This window comes from Oratosquilla oratoria, chromosome 29, assembly GCF_046742065.1.
Source record: "Oratosquilla oratoria isolate Oo_2021 chromosome 29, ASM4674206v1, whole genome shotgun sequence".
NCBI classification, from domain to species: domain Eukaryota; kingdom Metazoa; phylum Arthropoda; class Malacostraca; order Stomatopoda; family Squillidae; genus Oratosquilla; species Oratosquilla oratoria.
In genome coordinates this window covers 27,490,417-27,500,416 of record NC_134805.1, presented here as the reverse complement: position 1 = coordinate 27,500,416, position 10,000 = coordinate 27,490,417, and the positions used below count along the sequence as shown (strand labels likewise).

Genomic DNA, 10,000 nt, shown 5'->3' with positions numbered 1-10,000 from the left:
AACATTCACCAAACACTAACCTTCTTGATGCAAGTTCTGTACTGCTCTGGCTAGCTGGGTCTCATCACGTGGCTTGCATGCTGTTAATCGAGGGACACATCACCACACTGCGCTGTCGACATACGTGGATTAGAGTGCTACAACTACAAACAACACTGACGGGAACTTGTAGGCACTGAATTCAAGGCCCATTATCTCACAAGATTTCAAAAGGACTGGAACAAAACATAAGGCCGACAAAGACCTTGTGATCCATAACAAGGTCAGGTGAGCAACTTTTAATGGATTCTTACCCCTTCAACATGGTGAGATATGTGTAGATTTTGTTTTGTTTAATATATTACATATCTATGACATACATACACACACGTAATGAGAGCCACTCTCCCCCTTGTAAGCTGGGTGGCCGAGACAAAGCACACACCTGTTTTGTACACATTAAAACTTGTTCAATGCCACTCCCACCTTTCAGCATCTTGTGGATGAAGGGTCATCCCTATCCTAAGCCACATCACTTGGGTTGAGAGTAATGAGGTGTGGCATTTCTAGAATAGGGCCCAACAACTGGTTTAATACCAGACAGTTCTAATCACATTGATGGTGGACATGGTGAACTGAAATCCTCTTAGTCTAGAGTACAAACATTACATCAATAAAACTGCAACATTAATGTCAGCTGTATCAAAGTCTCTAGTGCATATCACTATGCTGAAGGAGTTAAGCTTTGAACCATGAGTACCTTGCTATGGTAAGATAAACAGATTAACCGCTTCAGTACGATGACCCATATTGATAGCCTCGGAGCATAATTAGCCTTCGGAATCCAGCTTGGCCACAATGGGACACAAGTCACCGGTTGAACAGCCGGAAGAGGCGAAAATATTGCCACACTGTCTGGTAACTTGTAGACATAGTAAACCTGCCGAGAGTCTAAGTATCACTAAGACTATTATGCTCCGATGATTTGTCATCGGCCTTAGCTTAGCACTTGCGGCAGAATTGTTTTAGCTTACTTATGCTCAGAGGCTATCGATATGTAGGCGTCATGAGGCACGAGTGGGTCCTCAAGGATGCTGGTGTCGGCATCTTGATTATATATATATTTTTTTGTAATTGTACATGAGTTACTCCCGGGAATCTGTGAACTGGTTTGATCATGTTTTCTAGGTTTATTATTGCTCAGAGTAAAAGAGAGCGAGTAATACAGCAGTGACTTTATATTTTATAATGCGAGTAGTGTGAACCAAATTAGATATGACAGCCGATGCTGCACATGAGAATTTGAATCGTATGGAAACGGTTAATCAAAATAAATTAAATACATACATGCAACCACAAAATATATATCTAATTAAATACCTGCCAGTTATTCACATCAAAAACAAATTTCAAACAAGTTAATTAAAAACTGAGTAAATATGTATAATCATTCAAAAAAGTACATTTGCTGCTTTTCACATCTAAAACTACATCCCTGCAAGCCAATTATATTGATGGTATGCCTGAATGACAAAGGATTCACAAAAACCCTGTTTAAAAGCCCTACTGTATTGTAATGAATATACATTATATAGTAATCCTTCCTATATACAAACTAAATGGGCCACAGGATGTTCTGATTTGGGGGATCATTAGGATATGGGAGTTAAAATTATCCCCCTTCTCTCAATCTGCATTTGACTGCTAAATTTTCAGTTCTTACATCCATATACCAAGGGATTTTTTCCCCTTATAAGGGAGGTAGCCGAAGTCAAATGGCATAAGTCCACTCCTACCCATTTCATCCCCACCCACTCCACTCCCATTCGCCACCCCTCCATCCCTCCCTCTTTTCTTGGCTTCTGGATGATAGGTCATCCCTGCATCTCACCCACTGCTCTGGGTCAGAAGCAATGCAGCAAGACACAGAACATCCACAGCAAGGCTGCTGCTTTTAATCGGCGAACCCCACTCTCCGTCCCCTCATGCAGAAAAAGAGAAGACAGGGAGCAATTCCTTCAGGCTGCATCAAAATATCATTCACACATAACCACTCTCTAGTCCCCCCCCATCCCTTCCATGCACCACAGTATCATCCATACACAATTATTTTCCATTCACCCCTATCTTCTGTCTTCTCTCTTCCTTCCTCAACAGACATTTCTAGAAGAAAGTTGAAGATAAATATACAGTACTCGACAAGGATGTACGAACGGTTACACATTTTAAAGAAAATAGGTCAAATAATGCAACCATATGCTAATTCTTTGTATAAAATTGTGCATTTCAGCAAAAACAGTCCTCAACACTCCTCATCCCTCATTCTCGCTAACTGTTCATACATCCCTGTCGAGCACTGTAGGTAAAAGTAAGGTGATGAGATTTAAATAGGGAGATGATGGCAGCAGTCTGGAAGTATGTCTTAAAAGGAAAGAGGCTAGAAGAAGTGGATACCTTTATGTACTTGGGGCCATATATGACAGGAAAGGGAAGAGTGGAGGTGGAGGTAAATTGTTGATTGAGAGAAGCAAGTAAATGCCTTTGGGGATTAAAAAGTATAATGAGAAATAGGCATTTGGGAATGTATACACATAGAAGATTATATGAAAGGGTGATTTTGCTGACAACACTGTATAGGGCAGAGACATGGAATTTAAGAGAGGCAGAGAGGAAAAGTTTAAATATGTTTGAGATGAACTTGGAGAGTTATGGTAGGGGCTGGATAGAGTGAGAAACAAGGAAGCGAGAAGGAGAGCAGGGGTGGAAAAGGAGATGGCAGATAGAGTTGATGAAAAAGTATTGGGATGGTTTGGACACATGGAAAAAAAATGAGTGAAGAAAGACTAGTAAAATGGGTTGTGGAAGACAGAGGTGGTTGGAATGAACATGAGGGGACAACCAAGGATGAGGTGGATGGCTGGGGTGAAAGGGGTGTTGACCAAGAGGGGAATGTCTGTTGAGCAAGAAAGGGAGAAGGCAGGAGATAGGGGTGAGTGGATATTGGCCGTGTATAGACGATACTGTGATGCAAGGATGGGAGATGGGTAGTAGTGGTTAGGGAGTGGTTATGTGTGAATGACATATTGATGCAGCCCAAAGTTATTTCTCCTCATCTTCTATGCTTCTGCATAAGGAGATGGAGCGGAGAGATTGCCGATTAAGTGAAGCGTCCTTGCTGTGGATGTTCTGCGTCTTCCTGCATTGCTTCTGACCCAGGGCAGTGGGTGGGATACTGGAATGATCTGTCATCCATGAAGAGTTAAGATGAGCAGGCGGAAAGGGTGGTGGATGGAAGTGGAATGGGTGGCTACCTCCCTGGCAAGGAGTAAAAAGCCCTTGGTATTTAGATAGATAGGAAGCTCGATGGCTGAGCAGTTTAGGGCATCATTATTTGCGGCAAAGGTCGAGGGGATGGTGGTTTGAACCCTGTCACCGGCAACAAAGTCCCCTATTAGGAGCACTATCTTAGTCTCCCGATAGGAGTGAGTCTATGATGTTAAACCATATCATCATATAGATATGGGAGGGATTACTGTACATACCACTTCCTTAGGGAATTGAATGAAACTGAACCATAATAAAATATATAAGTGCCTTCCTGCACAGAAAATATATAAAATATATTAGAATATAGGATATAATTCTGGCTGATACCACTTGATTTTATTCAGCTGGGAGGAAACTTCACTCCTCAGAGTTAAATATGTTTGCTATCATCCTTAGTTCTCTGAACTATTTTCTTTTTTGCCACCGAGGGGTGCTTAAAGGATGCAAGAAGATAGATGGCCAAAGAAAGTGCTCAATAGTGGAGTACATGGAAGATGACCACTTGGACGACGACCTAGAAAAGACTGGAGGAGATGCGCTGAAGAAGACGTGCAGATTTGCAGAATAGAACCAACAGAATGGAAGGAGGAGGTGGCACAGGACAGAAAGACATGGCGAGATGTTTCAAAAGCAGTTATGTATCACCAAGTGGCATGAAAATCAGCGGAGTAAGAGTAAGGGGCGCTTTGGTGATGAATACAAGTGCCTGGTGGCAGCCACACTATAAAGAAAAGTGCCACCTGGTATTATAAAAGGGATATATTATGATTAGCTATAACCGCTGGCCGAGTGGGTTAGGGCGTTGTGACTTGCGGTGAAGGTCGAGGGGATGGCGGTTCAAATCCAGCCACCGGTGAAGTTAAAACAAGGGCATGGTTCATTAAATTCCATGCTACAAATCCCTCTGTGAGGGGCACTGTCTTAGCCTTCCAATGGGAGGAGTTTGTGATATTAAACTATATCACATAACCCTTTTATTGCAAACAGTGAATGAGAGTGAATAAAATAGTCCAGCAACAGCCAGAATAAAAGTTTACATGCTGCCTTGTATGGTAAAGGGTTAATGTGAATCACATTCAAAGCAGTAATCCGTATCGTGTTAACGATCGACCACAAATCTTTCTATTTATGAATACATGCCGTCACACCACCCCACGTCCACTTACGGTCCTAAATTGTGTCTAAGTTCTGCCATCCAGCCATCAAGTGCAATGAAAGAAGCTCGGTCAGTCACATCATAGGTCAGAAGAATTCCTTGCATGTCCTTGTAAAACTCAGTCCGTACCTGAAAGGAAGGGTAGATTTACAAAGGATTACAAAGGCGGAGCAAGCCGACAGGAGACTTTTTGGTCCATATCTAGGTCAGACGGAAAAACAAAACAAAACAAAAAACAAAAAAAAACATGAATATATAAAAACTATAATAATATAAATAATATTTACAATTTAGTGATTAGTACTGTCACTGGTCTTTCCATTCATATCTTTTTCATCTTTTATGAGTAATGAACTTTACCTCTTCAAACAATGGACTTCCTGACGTATCAAAGAAATGTACTGAAATTTTTCTTCCATCAACATCGACTGTAGTAGAACCGTAGTCGATGCCTATTGTTGGAACATATTTATTAACAAATCTTTTCTCACAATATCTTTTGATGAGACAGCTCTGGAAATAAAAGAAGAATTAATCTTTACCATTTCCTGATCATGGAAATGTGGTTATGAGTGCAGATGAGTATGGCAAGCATGTATTTATGTATGTATGTATGTATATATATACCTGATTGTCATAAAGTTGGAAAAGGATGGCAGTAGAAGTGAGGGATAACAGAAAATAAAAGAGAACAACATTCAAAACTAGTTCCCAATCCTCCACTCACTCACACCCCCCCCACAGATGTTCCTTTCCTGTATACTACAATTAGCTAAACACACACAATATAATCAGGATGCCGATACTGGCATTCTCTTATACCCTACTCACAGCTTATGATGCATACATAGACATCATCATATCCAAGAATTTAAAGATGGGAGGGCTTTAAGAGATTGTGGAAGTAAATTAAGAAAGACCACATGTCAAAAGAATTTGAAGAAATATAGTTTTTCCATACAGATGTATAAATATGTGGAATAGCTTAGAAGGTTATATAGGCCCAGCTCAAACAATACATGAGTACATATGATAATTGGAAATCAAAGATATGAATTAAGTTGGAACTAAACATAAATTTAAATCTAGGTACAGTAAACCCTTGATATAACGGATCTCAATATACTGGATATCAGATATAACAGACAAAAAATCTGACTGGACAAACCCTCGCTAAAATGGATTTTCATTCGTTATAGTGAAGGATCTTCGGTTATAACGGATCTTCGGATATAATGACAGACCCGTCCCCATATTGTCCGTTATATCGAGGGTTTACTGTAATTTCTAATCCTACTAATTTCTAATACTGGACAAACTTTGGGATATAATGGATCTGTCCGGTATTTCTATCAGATATAACGGATCTTTGGATATAATGACAGACCTGTCCCCATATTGTCTATTATATTGAGGGTTTACTGTATGTTAGAAAATTAGAGAACAGGGGACGGTACCCAACGAGCATTGCTCTTTCCCTGTATACTACAATCAAGTAAATACAATAAGGTAAATACACACACGCACAAAGAAATACGAGGTGACTGTAACCACCTAAAGGGACATAGACTCACTTTCCCTACTCCTGGATTGCCCAAACTTAAAATTCTAATTCTTGGACAATGTTTGTTGTTAATGCGAGAGTCCATCTTGATGCTGGTCTTTTAGTGTCCCCTCAAAGATTGTCTGACATTGCCCTTCTCTCAACTTCTGTCCTGCAAAGAGACATTTTTTACCTTATGTTTTGTTATTTCTGGGTGACTTGCCAAAATTGACTTTGATGATATAAACATGAGAAACACAAAAATATCTATATTACAATAGTAGTTTAATATTCTTGTTAAGTAACAAAAACAATACTAATATTAATAACAATACTACTTCTACTACGGTACTATTAATGATAACTACAAAACAACAATACTATTTGAGTATACTACTTATGTATATACATATATATATATATATATATATATATATATATATATATATATATATATATATATATACAGATATATATATATATATATATATTTATATATATATATATATATTTATATTTTTTTATATATATATATATAATATATACATATATATATGCATATATATATACACATATACATATAAATATATGCATATATATATATATATACACATACATGCATACATGTATACATAGTTATAGAAGAGATTTGAAAAAAAAAAAAAAGGCTTTCCACACAGAGTGGTGGATATCTGGAACAAACTGGACAATACAATAGTGTGTACAAACACTATACATGAATCTAAGAACAAACTAGATGTTGCGAGAAACAAAGACGGGACACTATAAACATAGCTCCCCTTCCTGTAGAATACAACTAGGTAAATACATACACATACTGAAAACTCTTTTCCTTTATATATAGGTGCTGACCTAGTAAAAACTTACACCCACTTCAAAAACAAATATAAACTCGTTCAATCGTTCCTACCTTAGCACCTCAGAAATGAAAGGTTACCCTCTTCCCTGCCATGCTGTTTGAATAAAAAAAGTACAGCACGGCACAGATCTTCTATAACATCAATGAATACATATTCAAAAGACCATAATTAGTTCATAACTGAAATGTAATATCAAGCTATGGGATATATAAGATCAATCTAATGGAACTAGATTTCTTGGAAAGTTGGATCTAACAGAATCACTGCTCCATTGGGTTTCAAACTCATTCCTATGAGCAATTTCTGTATGTTACCACTATTCTACGTATCAACCATTTTTTGGTTACCTCCTTTATAAGGGGGAAAAAAGCCTTTGGTATATGTATATATGGATCTAACAAAATGACGAATTCCACTAGGGTAATGCAAAAATCATGAGTGCATAAAGTTATCACAAAGATTTTACCACAAATGCATAAAACATCCTCAATTTTTTTAAAAGTCCATTATACTGAGTTATAAACAAATATAGCCATTTCAACTGTTTGAGACACCATCTTTGTTTTGGTAGATGTGGAGGTCAAAGAAATAAAAGTAGATAAATTTGTCTATTCTAACCTAATCTACCTACCTAACCTAACCTGCATTTAGTAATATGGTGCCTGTTATTCTGGAGGTCATCAGGGTTGTTGTCTTTAACCCACTAAACTCCGATGACAAGATGTCATGTCATTTGGTCAAATAAAACAAAAAATCATAAAACACCAAAATGTTTGATCAAACACCAGAAAAATATGACGTCAGTCCTCGAGGACTGACGTCATATTTTTCTGGTGTTTGATCAAACATTTTGGTGTTTTATGATTTTTTGTTTTATTTGACCAAATGACAAGACATCTTGTCATCGGAGTTGAATGGGTTAACCTAATAATTAATCAAAACAAAGATGGCATCTAAAGGAGTCAATGAGATTTTGTTTGTGTATAGCTTTTAGCAATGTTTTCCGTTATTGATTTCTGCCAAGAAAATGTACATTATGTTGATGACTATAATTTACAAAATCAACATTTAATTTTCTAATGCTGAATCATGTAGGTGTGCACTTCTAAAAAAAAATACCTAGCCAGCCAACAACTACTCCTCAGCGACTAGATTACATGCAGCCTGTTTTCACGTGGTCTCTGGTTGTGCCTGCACACTACTGTACCTGCAACACTAATGCCTTAATGTTACAGAATATACAAAATTTCCTTAAGCCCTATTAATACAATTAGTTTTTAAGGAAAGTTACTGAAATGTAAAAAATTAACGTAAACTGCTGTTAACAATTTTTGTGATCTTGTTTAAAGTTATGTCAATAAATCATTTGCGTTAACATTGCTACATCACAATTCAAAGAAGATCTCAAGTACCATAGCACAACTGTTTTACATTTTTTCATTACAATATTTTATTTAGAAATGTGAATGTTTTTTTTTATCGGTGTTCGTTCTGCGTACTGGCGACCAGAACTCGTATAACACTGTGACTAAGTATGAACTATATTTATAATAAACTCATTGACGCAGCCACAACTTTCAACATAACTTCGGCAACTCTTTACAAGATTTATTAGAAACTTTACCCCATGTTAACGTAAAAATGGGGAACTCGTACTTACTAGCTTGTCAGTGAAAGTAAAAACATCTACAACAGTCAATGTCCAACATAAGAAAGTTAGACATGAAAATCGTCACTCTAGTTTCTGATTACTTGTTGCATCATTCACTTTTCTTCAGTAACACTCAGGGTTATTTTACGACTTACCACTTATGCACTGGCTACGAATACCCACATAGATTCTGCTCTTCATTAACTAATGACAAAGACATTACTAATTCTCCAGGAAATAGGTTAAATTCGGAGAGCAAGTCAGATTCTCAAAATAACTCACTTCCTTGTTTACATAGATTTTATCAGGAATTGAAAACTTGAGGGTTCCTCAGAAACTATTTCACTAGTTTTGCCTTCTAAGAATATCAAAGTTTATTATAGATAGATTTATACAATAAATATTAGATAAATATAGTGACTGATATCAAGGTAACTACATGATATTGTTCAGAGAAGTTGATAAAATAGAAAGGAAGAAAGTAATTCTCCAAACCTCATTTTACTATCAAAGAAAAATATTTGTTAGGGAGTAACTTTGAATAATTGCGAGTTATACCCATTATTTATTTATTGTTTCTTTCTAAGATTCTGTCCATTATTTACAAAATTAATGTAGATTTTGTGGATAATTAAACTTATTTCCTGGAGTACGAGAAACAAGCAGGTACTTCTCTGGGAAGATATAACCTTCCCACAGCGTCCACTGGTCGGGTACCCCACGGAGTGCCAATTTGCTCCTGCCAATCATTTTATTACAGTAAGTAAAGCAACAATTTTTTTTATGATTCATAAATACACGCGAGTCTCCGAAACATAACATAGTTCAGTTCTTGAAGCATTAAGTACCGTTACGCTTGTAACTCCTCAATCCTAATCCCAGTCCTGACCCCAATTCTGATCCTCCCCATTACCCTTATCCTAACCTCATTTCTACTCGAGCTGTGCGCAGGGCGCGCGCACATGTCTTACAACTAGCCCACACAAGGTCTTCAAATTATATTAAAATCCATTCAATAAAGAAGTTCCACCCAAACATCAACTTATAAATTCCCTATAAATATGGTAACTTACCAACCGTCAAACCAATATTTGTTTCCTCTAACTAGCGCTTCCCTTGCAAACGAAACGACTTTGCCGCCATGAGTACGCACATGATTTTCAGAGAAGGCAAAGTTTAAACACAAACAAATTTCTGCTCACAGCAAAAAATTAAAAGGAACATATAATTAAGTAAGTTTATTTGGCATTGCATCAATATACATGAAGTGTAGATAATGAAAAGAACACACAGCTCGAAATAACAATTACAATTGCCGAGGATAACACAAAAAAAAGCATGTAAGATTATTTCCATTGTTCATAATTAAAAAAGTAGTATACGTGATGCATTTAATATTTTAGCCGCGTGCTCCTATACAAAATACAGTAGCACGTTCACACTCCGCGTCCTGGATGCCACAA

The 10,000-nt window shown here is 37.1% G+C and overlaps 1 protein-coding gene across 3 annotated transcripts in view; it reads right to left on the bottom strand.

Moving 5' to 3' along the window:
• The window catches only part of LOC143040691 (dnaJ homolog subfamily C member 27-like), a 13,758-nt gene extending 4,897 nt beyond the window's left edge, over nt 1-8,861 (bottom strand). Inside the window, exons 1-4 of one of the 3 annotated variants that reach the window (XM_076211997.1) lie at nt 8,820-8,861; nt 6,037-6,177; nt 4,823-4,975; nt 4,473-4,591 (exon numbers count right to left, since the gene is read on the bottom strand). In XM_076211997.1, coding sequence (XP_076068112.1) covers nt 4,473-4,591; nt 4,823-4,975; nt 6,037-6,111 — 347 coding nt within the window. In that variant the 5' untranslated portion in view covers nt 6,112-6,177; nt 8,820-8,861. The other 2 variants (XM_076211994.1, XM_076211995.1) reach the window with 2 other exon arrangements.
• Between the last annotated feature and the right edge of the window lie 1,139 nt (nt 8,862-10,000).